The sequence below is a fragment of the Callospermophilus lateralis genome, chromosome 15, assembly GCF_048772815.1.
Source record: "Callospermophilus lateralis isolate mCalLat2 chromosome 15, mCalLat2.hap1, whole genome shotgun sequence".
Taxonomy (NCBI): domain Eukaryota; kingdom Metazoa; phylum Chordata; class Mammalia; order Rodentia; family Sciuridae; genus Callospermophilus; species Callospermophilus lateralis.
The window spans coordinates 44,712,508-44,732,144 of record NC_135319.1 but is presented as its reverse complement, the minus strand read 5'-3'; the positions used below and the strand labels follow the sequence as shown (position 1 = coordinate 44,732,144).

Genomic DNA, 19,637 nt, shown 5'->3' with positions numbered 1-19,637 from the left:
GTATTTTTTTTTTTTGCACTAACTTTGTTTTTGCTTTTCAAGTAGGAAATGGTGCATGCCTATAGTTCCATGGGAGGTTGAGCAGGATGATTGCTTGAGGCCAGCCTGGGCAACACAGAGAGACCCTCTGAGAGGGTCTCAAAATAGAAAATAAAAAACAGACAGAGATGTGTCTCGGTGGTTAAGTGCCCCTAGGTTCAATCCTTGGTACTAAAATAACAAAAACAAACTCTCCCTCCCCCACAAATCCCCAAAACAAACAAACAAAAGGAAGAAATGAAAAGAAAAAAAGGGGATTAAAATGTTATTTATCTTGATTACATTAATTATATTGATTATTAAATACCAAAGATGGTATTCTCTTAAAATTTTACCTTAGGTGAGCACCTCACTTTTTTCACACAAAAGCATACATATTTCAAAAGTTTCTAATGACCACTATTGTAAAGAGGGTTCTCACTTAGGATTTTTTTATTTTGTGTTGGTGCAAAAATGATATGCATTCAGTAGGAGCCACAGTCTGAACCTTGACCTTTTCCTGGGCTAGTGATGTGCAGCATGATGTACTCTGTGATGCTGGGTGGCAGCAGCAGTGAACTGCATTTCCCTGTCAGCCACGTGGCATGAGACTAAATAACCCACATCTGCAGTGTGTTATGTTGCTGTTTTATGGATACTGTGTTTTGGGTTTTTGCATCCCATCATGTCTAAAACACCCATCTGTGAGTGCACATTCAACATTATAGAGCGGGCTTTGTGTTAGATGGCTGTGCCCAATTGTGGGCTAATGTGCATGTTGTAGGCAAGTTTAAGGAAGATTAGGTTAAATTGTGATATCCAGTTGGTAGGTGTATTAAATGCATTTTCAATTTATAGTATTTTAAATTCTGATAGGTTTATAAACCCCATTATAAACCAAGGAGCATCTGTACAATAATTGACTTTCAGACTAAAGATTAAGGCACTTAAAAATAAATAAATGAAACAGATGTTATATCAAATGGGAATTTTTAATGCCTTATTTCATATTCTTTTCAACACAACAGAGTTCAGTGCAGTTGTGCATGTCTATAATCTTAGCTACTGGGGAGGATGGGGCAAGAAGGATGGCCAAGTTCTAAGTCAGCCTGAGCTTACCAAGACTCTGCCACAAAAGAAGAATAAAAAGGGCTTGGGTTGTAGCTTAGTGATAAAGTGCTTGCCTAGTATGCCTAAGGCCCCTGGGCTCAATTCTTACTAACACCAAAAAAAAAAAAAAAAAAAAAAAAAAAGAAAAGAAAGAGAGAGATTAATGCCAGTTACAATGTTTAAGAGAACATGGAAGCACATAAAATAAAGCTCTTCCCCAACACCCTTCCTGCCTTATGAATGCTTTTTTTTTTTTTTTTTTTTTTTACCTCTTTTTGGTGGTCGTACATGATATGTTAAGTCATTAATGACCAGTTTAAAGTCATCAAGGAGGAGGAGGTCTATTCCTGTTGAGGCAGCAACTCGAACACCATCTGTGAAAATTTGAAATTAAATTTGTCATATGTCCATAATTATTCAAGAATGGTCAGGAAAAAGCAATCCTCAAAGCAGGTTTTTAAAATTATCTCTTCTCTTCTAAACTTCAGTCAATCTTTTGCTTCACACCCCAGGTCTATGGTCAAAGTTTAGATTGTTTGAAGCTCTTTGTTCATAGGTCTCAAAAGTGATTTAACAAAACATTTTTCCTGCAACTGTATTAACACGTGAAATAATTTCTGATTATATATTTTAGATGTCAGTTGGAAATCTAGGGTCACTGAGAAAGCTAAATGGACTTCTTACATTTGTCTATGATGGAAGCTGGCTAAGTTAATTTTTAAAAAAGCCAATGTTTTCTAGCATATAGTGCTTTTCTGTATACTCAAGATTCGTTGCTAATTAATTCAGCAGGGATGGATGATAGGGTGAGCCAAGTACACCAAGTTGGTCTATTAATTACACTACTAGATCAATTGGGCATATATTTAAAATACTTAAACAGAAATGTGGCAGTTGTTAATAATTGACCAGGTAAAAGGTAAATAGGTACTTATTATATTAGTATTTCAAGTTTTCTGTAGGTTTTGAATTTTTCAAAAGAAAAAAATTTAAGGCACTTAAAAATAATTAATTAAACATGTTATATATCAAATGGGAATTTTTAGTGACTTATTTTATATTCTTTTCAAATTATATACTCTATTTATGTGAAAAACATAAGAAGATCTAAAAAGAAGATCTAATATTTCTCCAGAGATGAGGGCTCAACTATTAGAAAAATTTATTCAATGCCTAAGGTACTAAGAAAGGTCTCCATAACATAAAATGTGATTTGACTGCTCATCCTTGCCCATGGCATTACGTGTGAGTTGCTTTAGAATGAGACTTCCTGTGCACATACATTTGCTAAAACTGAATAATTATACCCTGAGAACTACTGGGAGAAAAATTGGTCTCTTCTGGCACTTGCTAAGCAAAAAGCTTTCTAAAATTAACAGTATGCTATTCTTTTGCAGTGACCTGTGTCTGTATGTCTAGAAATAGCTTGGGGAGAAATGAGAGCATGTGAAAATTAAAAACGAAGGTGACTATACCTGGAGAATAGATCGCAACTCTGTCAATTCCCCGATCCTCTTCTTGCAGTTGCCGTAAAAACACACCAACGGAGTCTGAGATAGGTTTGAGTGTGAACTGGCAGCGTTCACGCCGGGATGGTAGCCTTACAGATATCACTGGTAACCCATTTTGATAAACCACTGTCACATCTGAATGGAAAAGATACACAAATATATAACTTAATTTTTTTTTATAAGTTAAAGCCATATTACTACTATTTTTTCACATGGAGTCTATTATTATTAGTGTGGCTTAAAATGTTTTCAGAGAGTGTTTATGACTATGCCCTTTAGCTTTTAGTTGGAGGTTGGTCAGGGAACTGGCTACGGAAGGTCAAAGAGACCTAAGGAATTTATTTTTTGGATATGAATAAAAAAAAGAAATAAAGAAAAACAGGCATGGAATTGTCTTCTGGGTGTCAAACAGAGGCATTCTCAGGAATAAGAGGTAGAGTTCTTGGCACTGGTGAATATAAGTTCTGGTTCCATTAACATTTTAAAAAGTAGCCAGGGACTGCAGGGCCAGACTCCACAGCCTATTAAGAGGTGGCTCTTGGATTCCAGGGCTTTGAAAAATCACTAGGGAACAATATCTTCTCAAAATACACTAACAAATTAGGCTCATGCTCAAGGAGTAAATTCATTATTTAGAATACAATGTTATTCCAAAGCGCCTAAGAAGCATTCTCTTATACAATATTAACATATGATATAACCAAAACTAATTCCTTTCATGTCCTTTGGACCATCATCCTGAGTTTAGCCAGAAGCCATAACTCAACTATTTGGGATTTTATAATAAAAAGTTATGAAGGAAAATATTATAAGCTATAGAATTAAAGGGATCTTCTATAATTGAATGGCAAAAATTTCTTATTTCCTTGTTTTTTGTCGTTAGTAGCCTTGATTTAGAGATTCTTAGTCCATAAAATGAATGTCAAAATAATATCCTTTCAGAATACTTTTCAAATGAATTTTTAAAATAAAGTTTTATTTTTTTTAAATTTATTTATTTATTTTTTCATCTTCCATACATTTGATTCAAATGAGTTATGCATTTCCATTTTTACCCCAAATACAGATTGCAGAATCACATCAGTTACACATTCACAATGTTTACATAATACCATATTAGTGACTGTTGTATTCTGCTGATAAAATAAAGTTTTAAACCAGAAAATTTCATACAAGCAACTAAACATTTAAAGTTGCTGTTGGCATGAAGAAGAAGAAGACGAGGAGGAGGAGGAGGAGGAGAGGAGGAGGGGAGGGAAAGGATGAAGGGGGAAGGAGGAAGAGGAGGAGAAGCTTTGGAGTCAAATTTAGGGTTGAATCTTGGCTCTGTATCTTTGCGGGTTTGTGTAACTTCTCTGAGCCTCACATTTGCACATATAAAATGGGTTTAATCACTAAGTCACTGAGCCATCGTGAGAAATAAGTGAAACAAACCACTTAAAACAGCACACCATCTGATACATAAGTGATAATGTTTCTTTATTTTCTCCTTTTAAGAATTAAAAGCTGAATTCCATCATGCATCCAAGGATTCATACCCCTCAAAATTAAATAGTTTGGAGAAAGGTGAGAGAAATTGGTCTGGAGATTCCAAAAGCATCAAACTTTCCATAGTTGTCATTTACATTTTATTTCCTTGCCCATTCTAATAATGCATAAGACTTACAGTGAATACAAAAACTTCACACTAGAACATTTCATGATTTGAATTAAAAAAATAACTCTGAGATAGAGCTTGCAAATAACGAAATACATTTTTCTTCTTCTTTTTTTGATGGTACTGGGGATTGAACCCAGGGCCTCGTACATGCTAGGCAAGCACTCTACCAACCCAACTACACCTCCAGCCCTAAAAAATTAGACTTTTAATATATTTTAAGTGGACTTTTGATGAGTTTTGAAACAAGAATTAAGATAAAGAATGTTTCTATTATTCTCCCAAATTTCCTGAGTTAATTCCAGCTAATGACCGGATTTTTGTTACCATAGATTATGTTTGATTTTTTTAAAAGATGGACACAATATCTTTATTTATTTTTATGTGGTGCTGAGGATAGAACCCAGTGCCTTACACGTGTTAGGCAAGCGCTCTACCGCTGAGCCACAACCCCAGCCCCTTATGTTTGATTTTATAGTATTTTATGTATTTTTACAGCATGTAACCTTTTGTACCGGGTTTCTTTCCCTTAGCATGATTATGCCATTTGTTGATGTTGTATGTAAATATAGCTCATTTGTTTGTGAGTAGCATATCTATATAGAGATATCACAATTCTTTATCCATTCATATGTTGATGGACATTTGGTTGTTTTAGTCTTTGGTTACTATAAATGAAGCTTTTATGATTGTTTGCTTAGAAGTCTCTGTGTGGAAAATTTTCTTGGTACGGGTATCAAAAATATTTGAAAAAAAAAACTGCCTTCACTGAACATGTATCCACTTTTTCCCTTGTTATTATTCAATAAACAATACGGTATATAACAACTGTTTACACAGCATTCTCTTTGTGTAGGCATTGAAAGTAATCTGGAGATGATTTGAAGTATAAAAGAGGAGATGTATAGGTAACATGCAAGTACCACACCTTGCTATAAAAAAAAATTGTGTATCTGTAGATTTTGGTATCTCAGGGGCTTCCTGAAATAAATCCCCTGCAGGACAGAGAAAGGACTTTTACCATCCTTGTACTTTTAACCTATCCATGTCTTTAAATTCAAAGTGGGTTTCCTGTCTAAAGCATTTGGGTCTTGCTATTTTATCCAAACTGACAATCTGACTTTTAACTAAATTATGTATACGGGACTGGGGCTGTGGCTCAGCAGTAAAGAGCTCACCTGGCATGTGCGAGGTGCTGGGTTCGATCCTCAGCACCACATAAAAATAAATAAATAAAAGTATTGTATCCAACTACTACTAAAAAATATTTTTAAAATTATATATAAAATTTGCATTCAATGTAATTGTCAGTATGGCTAAGTTTACCATCTTGCTGCATACTTCTTATTTGACTTAACTGTTTTTCCATTTTCCTCTGTTCTTTTTTACCCTTTCTTAAAGATAAACTGAATATTGTTTATAATTATGTTAATCTCTACCGTTAGCTTTTAATTATACCTTCTTGGGTTCTTGGATTGCTTTTTTTTTTTTTTAAAGGGTTACTTTCAAGCAGGTGTTGGCAAACTCTTTCTGTAAAGGGCCAAGTATTAAGTATTTTAGATTTTACAGGTCTTACGATTTGTTCAACTACAAACTTCCACTGTTGTGCAAAAGCAGCCGTGGGCAATACGTAAACAAATAGGCACAGCACAGTTGTGTTCCAACAACCTTTCTTTACAAAAAGTAAGCAGCAGGCTGGGTTTGGCCTGTGGATTGTAATTTGCTCAACCCTGCTTAGTTAGGGCTTACAATACAAACTAACTTACTATAGTCAATCTTCAAATACTAGCCACTCACTTCAGATACAGTTAGAGTCTTATAACATGTGCCCCCTGCCCCTGCTGCAGGCTGTGTGCTACTGTCAAGGCATTAGTTTCACCTTGACAACTGATTATCTTTTTCAGAAATTTTAAAATGAGGAAAAATTATCTTTTATATTTATCCTTTGATACTGGCTAACCTTCTGTATAAATCTAAATTTACTTCTGGTATCATTTTCTTTCTGTCTAAAAAACTTCCTTAAACATTTCTGTTGCACAGGTGTGCTGACAAGAATTATTTCTGCTTTCGTATGTCTGGAAAGTTTTCATTTCATCTTTATTTTTGAAAGATAGTTTAATTATACATAAAAATTCTAGCTGACATTTATTTTCCTAAGCCTTTTTTTAAAGGATATTTTTTTAGATGTTGACGAACCTTTATTTTAGTCATTTATTCATATGTGGTGCTGAGAATCGAACCCAGGGCCTCACACATGCCAGGCAAGTGCTGTACCACTGCGCCACAACCCTAGCCCCCTCAGCACTTTTAAAAGAACTCAATGACATTGCCTTTTTTGCACGTACGCATAAAAAAGTTTGGTATATTGTTATCCTTGTTTCTCTATGTAACACATCTTTTTTTTCTCTCCCTGCTTTTCACGTTTTCTCTTTATAATTGGTTTTCAACAACAAAATTAGGGATTGAATCCAGGGGCTTTCTACAACTTAGCCACATTCCCAGCTCTTTTTATTTTTTATTTTGAGACAGGGTCTCACCAAGTTGCTGAGGCTGGCCTCCAACTTGCTAGCCTCTTGCCTCAGTCTTCCGAGCAGCTGGGATTATAAGTGTGAGTCACCAAGCCCAGTGGTTTTCAACAACTGGACTATGGTAGGCTTTGCTTTTTTTTTTATAATAATTCGACTTAGAAACTGTTAAATTTTTAAGATCTGTGGGCTTATAGTTTTCATCAAATTTGGGAAAAAATTGACCTTTATTCAAAAGTTTTTTGGTTTCTGCTCCTCCCATGATTCCAATTATACTTATGTTAGAGTGTGTGATGTCCTCTCACACGTCCCTGAGGCTTTCTTCATATATTTCAGGTTTTCCCCCACTCAGTTTCATTTTGGACAGTTTCAATTGCTATCTACTTCATATTCATGAACCTCTTTTTCTGTAGTATCCAATATTTTGTTATTCTATCTTCATTGTTTTCATTTCAGATATATTTTTCCCCTCTATAAGTTCCATTTCCCCCCTTGAATATAAAGATCATAGTTATAATAGCAATTTTACATTTTTGGCTGTTAATTTCACCACCTGTGTCATTTCTATGTCTGTTTCTATTGACTCATGGGGGCATCTTTTCTTGCTTCTTCATATGCACAGTTATTTTGGGGTGCTGATTATACATTTTGAATTTTACCCTCTTGAGTGCTATATTTTTTTATGTAGGTAAATTATATACATATTATATTGGTTCTTTCAAGACTTTAAAAATCTCTTTTATGATAGAGGTAAAGAATCTTTTATTCTAGGGCCAATTTGGCCCCACTTTCCAGGTGTAGTTCTTGGAGTCTCTATTGAAGATCCCTGTATTATTATTAATTATTATTATTTTAGTTTTAAAAATTTGTTATTTTTAGTTATATATTACAGTAGAATGTATTTTAAGTATAATACATACATGGAGTATAAGTTCCCATTCTTGTGGTTGTACGTGATATGGAGTTAAAATGGTCATGTATTCATATATGAACACAGAAATTAATGTCTGATTCGTTCTATCATCTTTCCTATTCTATCCCCTCTCCCTTCCCCCATCCCCCCGCCCCTGGCCATCCAATCAGGTAAACACCCCCTCCACCATTGTACTTCAGCATCTGCATATCAGAGAGAACATTCATCCTCTGTTTTTTGGGGGGATTGGCTTATTTCACTTAGCATGATATTCTTCAGTTCCATCCATTTACCAGCAGATGCCATAATTTCATTCTTTATGGTTGAGTAGTATTTTATTGTGTATATGGAATACATTTTCCTTATCCATTTATCTCTTGAAGGTCACATAGGTCACTCATTATGGAGTTTAGCTATTGTGAATTGAACTGCTATGAACATTGATGTGGCTGTCTCACTGTAGTATTCGGATCTTAAGTCCTATCAGTATAGATCAAGGAGTGAGATAGCTAGGTCAAAAGGTGGTTCCATTCCAAGTTTTCTGAGGAATCTCCACACTGGTTTCCTTAGTGGTTGCACCAATTTGCAGTACCATCAGCAATGTATGAGTGAACCTTTTCCCCCACATTCTTGCCAACATTTATTGTTACTTGTATTCTTGATAACTACCATTCTGACTGGAGTGAGATGAAATCTCAGTGTAGTTTTAATTTGCATTTCTCTGATTGCTAGTGATATTAAACTTTTTTCATATATTTGTTGACTGATCATATTTCTTCTTTTGTGAAGTGCCTGTTCAGTTCCTTTGTCTGCTTATCAATTGGGTTGCTTTTTAGTGTTAAGTTTTTTGAGTTCCTTATATATCCTGGAGATTAGTGACCTGAAGTGCGGTGGCAAAGATTTTCTCCCATTCTGTAGGCTCTCTCTTCATGTTTGAAGGTCCTGTAGTTAATGAGGTTTCTCCCCTGGGTTCGATCCCCAGAACCACATTAACAACAACAACAACAACAACAACAACAAAGAGTGAAAAAGATAAACAGCCAGGCATCCACTCTGGCTGAAGGGAAAGAAAATTATGGCTGGTCCTGTATGAGCATTGAGATTTGTTCATTTTATAGCTCCTGATAAATGAATTTCCTAGGAGGTTGTTCCTAGCCGGTCTTACAATTTAGAATTCAGCCAAAGCCTCATGGGATGCTATGCAGATTTGTGAAACTCTTCATAGCTCCTTCCTCTCTGGATCTTTGTCCCACAAATTCCAGGAATCTTGTTGTTCACTAGCTCTAATCTCTGTTTTTTTTTTTTTTTTTTTTCCATTTCCACTAGGTGTCTGGGCTCTGTTTCCTATCCTTGTTTTGCAGCTTGGAAGCTTCCTCAGGCTGTAAGCTGAGGTAATGCAGGGGTCAACCACTTCTTTACATTTTCTTTCAGGAATCACAGGATTGTGCTGCCTATTGTCCAGCATCTGAAAATGCTTCAGATATTGTGTCTATGTTCCAGTTGTTTGTAGCAGAATAGAGTTCCCATGAACACATGATTTGAATTTTTACATAAAAATTAAAAGAAGCAAAGTCTAAAATCTTCATTGCCTTGTTCCTTCCTGCATAATTTGTTTCTTAAGGAAAAAGAGGTCAATATAATAATATGGGCTTGGTGTGGTAGTGCATTCCTGTAATCCCAGAGACTCAGGAGCCTGAGGCAGGAAAATTGCAGAGCCGGCCTCAGCCACTTAGTGAGGCCCTCAGCTACTTATACTTAGCAAGACCCTGATTCAAAATAAAAAATAAAAAGGGCTGAGGATGTGACTCAGTATAAGTGCCCCTGAGTTCAATTCCTGGTACCAAAACAAAAACAACAACAACAACAATACTACACAGCATGAAGTATTTAAAAATTTATAATATTTAAAAGATTGGTCATTTTCCTTTTCTAAAGAACCCTTAGAAATGAATTCAGTGCTCAGAGTTCCTCATACACGAATATTTTTCTCTTCTATAGGTATTAATAATGATGGGGTCATAAAATTAGGTGATTATTATTAACCTGGTATTCTTTTTCACCCCAATTATCTTCTTTCTAAATGTGAAAAAGACCAATTGACCATAGATCTCAAGAAGCACAGAGAGATGAATTTAAATAAAAGATAAGAATCTGTGAGTATTAAACACCTAACAATGGGAAGATTTCACTAAAACATTAGTTTCACAGGTAAGTGCCTAGGGGTTACTGTTTTAAAATAACTGAGACAAAGTCAACAGAGAAAATGAAGGTCTTTTGTGCCCAGTTTAACTTCATCCTTTAAAAGGACATAAAGACTTTTAAAGGAATAACATATGAAAGCTTTGAGTAACTCTGCACAGAGTAACACATTTTCCAGCTGAAAACCTTTATTATAATGCTGCTTTTGAAATAAATCCCCAGGTCGTCTTCCCACATACTAGATTGTGATGTAAATGTTCAATTTCTTGGCTTGCAACCAAGGAAGAGCAATTTCCAAAGTTCCCCAAGTTTAACAATATACAAAATAAATGGCTGAAGTGAACAGTCACAATGAACATTTACCATAATGACCACTGTCAGCTACTTTTCTCTAGAGTGAAGTCTTTTAAAGTGTAAATTGCATCAAGTGGCTCTTTGGTTTACATTTTTTGATCTTTTGCTTTGATTTACATATCAAAAAATAATAATAACGCAAGTAAGTTCATCAACAGTGTTCTTCACAGAAACCTGAAAGTGAAAAGCATCCGACAAGAACACTGAAGAGCTGGAACATGACAATACATTTAGGTATAAAAACAAAACGCCATGAGATTAAGCACCCTAAGAAGAGTAGTGCAGGACCTATGAACACTTGGAGTGAAGAAGGAATATATATATATATATATATAATTTTTTTTTAAAAAAAATATATATAACTTTAAGGTACCAGGAGTAGAAAAATAACCATAAAAGCTGCTGGGGAGGCTGAAGTTCAAAGTCAGCTTGGGGCAACACATGTCCCCAACATCCCCCACCCCCCTATACACAGAAAGAAAGAAGGAAGAAAGGGAGGGAGTAGGAAGGGAAGAAAGAAGGAAGGAAAAATTTTAATAAAATATAAATGCTTGTGATTCAGATATTTAAAAAATGCTTGTGAAAACACAGGGAGTTTTGTTGGTGTTCAAAATAATGGGTAAAATCTCCACTAAAATCTAAACAAAGGGTGAAGTCCACACATCACTTTAAGAACATGAACTGTGTGTAACTTGAGGACCTCCTGTGAAGGGCCACGGCAACGACACAAGGAAGTGTGTGTGGACGTTCCTTGCAAAGCCACTTGAGTTGAACTTTATATATGACAGATGATTTCAGTGGCTTATGATCTCACTAGTGTCTGTTTTCCACATATCTTCCTCAGCCTTTTGGAAATATTTTGCATTGCCAATGTATGATATAATCATAATTTTGGTGCTAGAAGGCCAGACTCTTCTTTTACAGCTAAGAATAATAAAGTCCAAAAAAGATAATATTGATCTCACATTTGACTAAAAAAAATAATTTTCTTTAGGTCACATATGATCTCAGGCTGCTATATTCAGTGGGAATTTTAGCCCTTTATTTGCTTATTTTAGCAGCATATAATATACCCTCACTTTATAAAAAGGTTTCCCTTGGCTTCTATAATACTGCACTTAGTTTTTCTATCTTTCTGTCTAGACCTTCTAATTCTCCTTCATTGGTTATTCTTCCTCTATTCATACTTTAAAAATGTTCAAAAGTTTTGTTTCAAGTTTCTGTGCTTCTCAATCCATCTATCCTCCAGGCAGTCTTGTATCCTTCCAAAGTTTCAACTACCCTGTAAATGCTGATGATATCCCAAAGCTACATTCAACTGTTTGCTGGACAATGGGGCCCCCCCACAGGCACACCTCAAACTCAAAAATCCTAAAATCGAATCCATCTTCCCCTGACTATCCATAATCTCAATCAACAACACTACCATTATTTAATTTCTGCCCAAGCAAGAAAATTACCCACCATCTCTGACTGTCCTTAGAGACACAACATGGCTTTCTTCAAATTTAATCAGTCACCATGCCTTTTCATACCATTTCTAAAACACTTCTCATCCCTCCATGCCCTCTACTACTCCCGTCTTCCCTCCGCCTTACTCCAGGCCACCACCGCCTCTTTCTTCTATCCACTATGTTCTACTTGGAGTCTGTGCTTCAGTCCAGCCTTGCTCTGGTTCAATTATCCACCCTGAAGCAGGGTAGTCTTTCTCCAAAGAAAACCATGATCCTGAAGTTGGAAGATGCTATTTACCATTCCCATCACACACACACACACACACACACACACACACACACACACACCATGTATGTAAGCAGACAGGAACACATGTACTCATGCACATATTTTTCAATGTTCAACTTTCTATTTGTCACATAATTTTTCAATGGTGTGACAAATAGAAAGTCTGGTGGTCCATTTTCAAAATATAGTGTTTAGTCTTAATTGGGATGTAAGATCCCATCATAGCCATTTTAACATTCCCTTTGCCCTCCCAAATTTTAAAATTAGCCAATTGCATAGACTGTACCCTGGAGCTCCTCCTATCAGAGCAAGGGGCAGTACTGTGTTAGGGGTAAAAACAGGTGGACTGCCTGCTTCCTAACCAGGTGTAGTAGTAGGCATTGCAGGCAAAGGTAGTTTGCCCTACACTCAGAGCACCTGATTGTTAGCGCACCTGGTGTTTCTAACAATAGCCAGCCTCTAAGATGACTCTCTATGATGGATGTCTTGCCTGTAGGCATTCACACCCTTTTTTAGTCTCAACCCACATCAAATCAGGGCTGCTCTACATAACCAGTAGAACACGGGAGAAGTGACGGTGTGTAACTTCCAATGCTACCTGGTAAAAGATTGTGGCTTCTTCCTTGTTCTCTTGGATTACTTGCTCTGGGGGAAGCCAGTCACTATGAGGACAATCCTACTGCCCTACAGAGAAGCTTATATGTAGTGGTGCTTCCATCAAGAGCCACATTAGTGAGCTCCTTTAGATCTGGATCCTCTAAGCCCCATCAAGCCTTCAGATGATTGTAGCTCTTAGCTGACATGGGACAACTACGTTATGAGACTCCGAATTGCTTAACTAAACTATTCCTGAATCCCTAATCCACAGAAACACAGAGATAATAAGGGATTGTTGTTGTTAAGACCCTTTGCAGTAATTTGATACACAGTATTAAATAACTGTAGTATATACTGCATGGATTAGATTTTGTATAAATGATCACACTGTGCACAACCTTATACAACTTGCCTTTTATGCTCATTATTGCTTTGGGATTTATCCAAGTTGAATCACATTTATATATCATTCACTTAAACTCTGATACAGAATTTTATTATATAAAAAGATTATAATTTATCCATTGAAAACCCACATTTTCCCTATTACGAATAAAGAGAAGACTAAGAGTTAGCAACGCTATTCAATGTTTTCAGTTTTTGATGTAATTCCCCCCTTTTCAAGTTATGTGTTTTACATTCACTCTTTGAGCCACCTGGAATTCACTTTTGTGATATAGTAAGTCAATTATAACAGCATCATTTATTGAATACTCTGCACTTTCTTCTCTAATTTACAAAGCCAATTCCATCACACATCAACTTTCCATATAAATAAGATTTATGTCTTTTGATCTAATAATCTTCTTCCCCTTTTTCTTTCTTTGTACTGGGGACAGAATCTAGGGGCACTTAAGCACCGAGCCACATCCCTATCCCTTTTTCTTCATATTTTATTTAGAGACAAGGTCTCTCTAAGTTGCTTTAGAGCATGCTAAGTTGCTGAGGTTAGCTTTGAACTCTTGATCTTCCTGCCTCAGCCTCCTGAGCTGCTGGGATTATAGGTGTGTGCCAGCACATCTGTCTCCAATTATCTTTCTTGCACCAATACTTCACTGTTTTGATTATAGTTTCTTTCTTTCTATTATAAGAATTATATTATACATTTTGGATTACAGTTTTAAAATTATACATTTGGATTACAGTCTTAATATGTGCTTTTGGTAAACCATACCCCCTTTGTTTTTTCTATTTGTCTTAATGTGTGCTTTAGATAAACCATGTCCCCTTTGCTTTTCTATTTCAAATTTATCTCAGTTGTTTGTATAGTTTTATTCTTTCATATGAATTTTGAAATTCATGTTGAGTGTTAGACGAGCAATGGATTGAGTTTACAAATTAATTTGGGGGGAATGAACAATTCTTTGTAATACCTTCATGTTCATTAACATGGTATAACTCCACATTTATTCCCACCTTCTATTTCCTTCAATATAGTTTCTTTTTCTTTTTTGGAGAGAGAGAGAGATGGAGAGAGAGATAGATAGATAGATAGAGAGATATTTATTTATTTATTTTTTAGTTTTCAGTGGACACAACATCTTTATTTTATTTTATGTGGTGCTGAAAATCAAACCCAGCGCCCGGCGCATGCCAGGAGAGCATGCAAAATATATATAAATATGCAGAATATATATATATAATATATATATATTATATATATATATGTAATATATATATATATGCAAAATATATATAAATATGCAGAATATATATATTCTGTCATACAAAAATATATTCAGAATATCTCTAATTTGTATATATAAATAAAATGTGCATGCTTCAAAATAACCTTGGAATGATTTACTTAAATGTGTACAAGGATTAAATTTTTGTTTAAATTATTTATAATATATTAATACTTTAAATTTTATAATATATTAATACTTTAAATTTTTGTTTAAATTATTTATAATATATTGATACTTTTAAAAAAACTGTTATACATTATTTGAAGAGTAATCAGTTTGAGAAACACTTATGTCTTAAGTCCATTATGTATTACTATAAAAAATACTTGAGGTTGAATATGTTCTAAAGACAAGAGATTTAAGTAGACACAATGACTCATGCCTATAATCACAGTGACTCTGGAGGCTGAGGCAGGAGTGGTCCTGAGAAAGATGGGGCAGATGGTTCCTGGTGCATTGTAATATGATGGATGGCATCAAAGAGGTCAAACACCAGGGATAACCTTCCTTTATAATAACTCAGTCTTGCAGTAATTAATCCAGTCCTGCAAGCCCACTACACTCCTGAGTCCTAATCCAGTTTTGAGATACCTAACCTAGTTTCTTGAGACTTAACCCAGTTTCTTAACAAAGGCACTAATCCATTTTTGAGTAAAGTGACCCTGTGAACTAGTCATCTCCCAAAGGTCTCCTTATCCTGATAGTGTTGCATTGAGGAATTAAGCCTCAATATGAGTTTGCCCCTACTCAGTATGTATGAGTGGGGACAAGTCATAGCCAAATTACAGCAACATATGTAAATAATTAAGTGAAAATATTCGTCTACATTAATGTCAAAATATTAAATTTTAACAGAATTTAAGTTAAAAATTAACTTGAGTTGTTTGGTAAATTCAGTTGTTTGAGTCTTTCTAACCACTAATATAAATTGATTCTAATCAAATCAACTACATTTCATTGTGTAACTAAAGTGAATCAGTATTTGTATATCTGAATCCATAGAACTTGTAAAAACTATTTTCAGGAAGTCATTGTGAGGCTTAAATGATACAAATTGTGAAAGTACTTAAAATAATTTTTAAATATATGGTGTTAAAAAGTCTTCTATTAAATAGTTGTATACTCCTAACCCACCTGGAATTCAAAGTTCCCAGTACTAATTCCAGTTTGTTTGTTTGTTTTTAGTGCATGCTGGACAAGTGCTCTACCTTTTCAGCCACATTCCCAGCCTGCTGTTTCCAGTTCTCCTGTATCAGTTTATGAAAATAATTAATCCATCATTATGTCAAAAGCCTTTGTGCTAAGTAAAAGGTCATTCTCCTCCTACCTTCCATTCATCTACCTGTATTATTCTGAGAATTAAATATTTTTAGTTTGTAAATATAAAATCCTGTCCTAATATATAGTTCTGAGTATTTTTTTTCTTTTAAAATAATGTTTTTGATTATTGGAAAATAACAATAATTATACTTCAGTTCTTGGCCCATTTTCATTTCCAGGTGGCTAAAAGCTGAAAATGATTATAAAGTACAGACAGTGGAGAACAGCAGAAAAATTATGGTACTGGAATCTTAGATTTGGTAATACTCAATTTTATCAGAAGAGGACACCTTGAATCTATAATCTATGGCCACACTACTGAATACAACTGAACTTCAGTTTCCCACCTATAATGCAGGTATACTAACGCCTTACAAGGCCTCAGAAGACTCAATGAAAATCATGAACAGCTCTGTGCAGCAGCACACACCTGGAATCCCAGCGGCTTGGGAGGCTGAGGTAGGAGGATGGCAAGGTCAAAGCCAGCCTCAGCAACTTTGAGGCCCTAAGCAACTTAGCAAGGCCCTGTATCAAAATAAAAAATTTTAAAAAAAGAGCTGGGAATATGGCTCAGTGGCAACCCCACCCTGGGTTCAATCCCCAGTAGCCTCCATCACACTCACAAATTGTGAACGTATCTTGTTTAAAAGTTTTTCTTACTTTTCTTAAAATCTAGAGTTTAAATCCAATCATCTCTTTAATTGTTAAGATAATAAAACTAACTTACTCCACAGAAGACAACAAGGAAAAAGGAGTGTCTTGGTAAAGCACCAGGTTGGCCAGGTTGCAGAGCTCAAGGAACTTTCATTCATTGCTAATGGGAGCCCAGAATGTCATAGCCGTTTTAGAAGACAATTTATTTCTTATAAAACCAAACACACTCTTAACAATCATGCTCCCTGGTATTTACCCAAAGGGATTAAAGATTCATGTCCACACAAAAACTTGAACATGGATGCTTATGGTAGCTTTATTTAAAATTGTCGAAACTTGAAAGCAACCAAGATCTCTTTCAGTAGGTGAATGGATAGATTACAGTACATCCAGACAATGGACTAATACTCAGTGCTAAAGTGAAATGATCTATGAAAAGACATAAAGAAAATTTGTTTCTTGCCGTCTTTTTTTTTTAATTTTCTTCCTTCTTTCTTGAGATGTTGTATTACTATGTTGCTCAGGCTGGTCTCAAACTTGTGGGCTCAAGCAATCCCCCTTGCCTCAGCCTTTCTTGCTATTGCAGCTGCTACATGGAGAAAACTGAAATGTATTACTAAACGGAAAAAGTCAATCTGATAAAGAAACTATGTATATATACACAATGGAATATTACTCAGCCTTAAAGAAGAATGAAATTATGGCATTTGCCAATAAATGGATGAAACTGGAGAATAGTATGCTAAGCGAAATAAGCCAATCCTAAAGAACTAAAGGCCAAATATTTTCTCTGACATGTGGATGCTAATTCACAACGGGAGTGGGGAGAATAGAGGTAATTTGGACTAGATAGAGGGGAGTGAAAAGAGGGGAAGGGGCATGGGGGTAAGAATGATAGAATGAATCGGACATTATTACCCTATGTGCATCTATGATTACATAACCTGTGTAACTCTACACCACAAACAACCAGAAAAATGAGAAGTTATACTTCATTTATGTATAATGTGTCAAAATGCATCCTACCATCATGTATAACTAATTAGAATATATATGGTGTGTGTGTGTGTGTATGTATATATTATATATATATGGGCAACCTGAAAGGCTACATATTATATGATTCCAACCACATGACACATTGTTAAAGGCAAACTGTGGAAACTATAAAAAAGATCAGTGGTTGTCAGGGGGCTAGGGAGGAGGGAAGGATAAATAGGTGGAGCACAAAGGATTCTTGAGGCAATGAAACTACTCTGAATGATTCTATAATCATGGAGACATGTCTTTGTCTAAACCCACAAAATATAAAACACCAAGAACCTTAATGTGAATTATGGACTTTGGATGATGATTTGTCAATGTAGATTCATGGACTGTAGCAACTCTGCCACTCTGATTGGGGGTGTTGGTTATGGGGGAGGATGTGCATGTGCCTGGGGGCACAGAGCGCAGAGCTATCTTTTAGAATCTAAAATTTTAGAACCTAAAATGGCTCTAAAAAAAATGGAGTTTTAAAATAAGCATGTTATACAAGTTAATTTGGTGTTTCTTAATATTTTTGGTTAACTGACCTCTGAGAATCTGATGAAGCTATAGAGAGACTCCTCCCTAAGTCCTTTTTCCTAAAAAAATTTCAAACAATTTATACATAAGAATTTTAGATATAATTTATTTTACTGCACTGGAAATTTAATTTCTTCTACTGTCATATTTTAAATACTTTCAAAAACTGAAGATTTTTCCTCATTTTTAGACTAAAAGTAATGACCATTTCCTTTTTTTAAAAGAAATAAAGCATAAAAGTAATTAAACAAATTAGTTTTTGAAATTTTTTGGGGGGTACTGGAGATAGAACCCAGGACCTCACACATGCTAGCAAGTACTCTATCACCGAGCTACTCCCCATCTTCCTTCTCTTTTCTGAGACAGGGTCACTAACTTGTCCTTGAACTTGTGATACTCCTGCCTCAATCCCCCAAGCAACTTTAATTCTGTACAAAGATCGCTATTATTTGGCTTGAATAAAAGAAATCACATAACAGCTTGGTTTTGGAACGTGGTAACTTATATATAATCTTTGATATCTAAAAAGCTGTACCTTGATGTTTTGATGAAAAGAAGCAGTGAAAACTGAGAAAGGTATGTTTCTTAGTATTCTGTGATTCTTACATAATATAACTGTGATGCTTAACATAATCTGAGCTCCCATAGCTCACACTGCCCGATGATGCTAGGTGAGGCTTGTGTAAGAAACCTAAAGATTCTCTGGGACTCCGAGAATTGAATGTATTACACTGCTTTGATGCAATATCACCAGTGAAAAGATTACAAATCCAAGTTTCAATTCTGAGGTTTTCTGAGTCAGAGGTAGTCTTCAAGAGCTTTGAGGTTTTTCTAGATGCCTGCAAAGAAACTGGCAGAATTTTTCATTTCGTGACTAGTTTACTGAGATACTTCCTCCAGCAGTAGAAAATTCCAGGGTTATCCATTTCTAATTACCTAACTTAGGGAAGCAGCTTAGCTAAAGGGTTTATGACCTTTCTGCCAAGCCTATAATAATGACTTTAAGGTGATGAATTAGAAGTTTACACTCATTCATAAAGCCCTAAACATCCCCCCGAGCAAATCAAGCCATGAATAAACTCCTCCTGTACTAAATTCTTTTATCTTAAAAGGTAAATCTCCTGTCAAAAAATTAAGCAAGCAAAAACTAATTTTACATTTTGATCCTTTCTCTTGATAAAAACTTTGTTCTCAAGAAATTGTTCCTTCTGTGGTAGTAGGCCTGCTGGAAGTCTTCAAAATGCCTGTATGTGTCAATGAAAAAAAGCAATACAATATCACAACAGGCAGGGCTGTGTCCCCAGCAGGGCAGTATATATCTCTGCATTACCATCTGTGCAGAGAGAAACAAGATCCTCCTTCCAGTAAAAAAACAAAACAAAACAAAACTTTTTCCCTCAGTGGTTATTTCAACAAAGAAATTTAACACTCGATTTTAAGAATGGTCAATGTTAATAGCCTTTCTAGTTTCCACAGGAGAGTCATATATTAGGAATTTTTCTATGACCATGCCAACATGCATATTAATAGAAAACTAGGAACTAACTGTTTAGTGCAAAATCAATCATTTTATCAAACTGCATCCAGGGAAGAAATGAGAGTTTCTAATTCCCTCAAAATTTACTTCAAAATATTAGAAAACATGACAGCAATCCTAAACAGATTATATCACCTAAAATCTGACATAAATTTGCTTCTACTCCAAACTAAGCCAGTTCAAACAATGTCAGCACATACAGCTTAAAGTCTTTCAATATCATGTGGCTACTTTTTTGGCAA

At 35.3% G+C, this 19,637-nt stretch overlaps 1 protein-coding gene across 2 annotated transcripts in view; it reads right to left on the bottom strand.

Annotated features, from left to right (window-relative positions):
• The window catches only part of Mcu (mitochondrial calcium uniporter), a 184,922-nt gene that overhangs the window by 20,707 nt on the left and 144,578 nt on the right, over positions 1-19,637 (bottom strand). For both annotated transcript variants that reach the window (XM_076834405.1, XM_076834406.1), the window contains exons 3-4: positions 2,604-2,774; positions 1,398-1,502 (exon numbers count right to left, since the gene is read on the bottom strand). In XM_076834405.1, the coding sequence (XP_076690520.1) occupies positions 1,398-1,502; positions 2,604-2,774 (276 nt within the window). The remainder of the gene's footprint in view (positions 1-1,397; positions 1,503-2,603; positions 2,775-19,637) is intronic.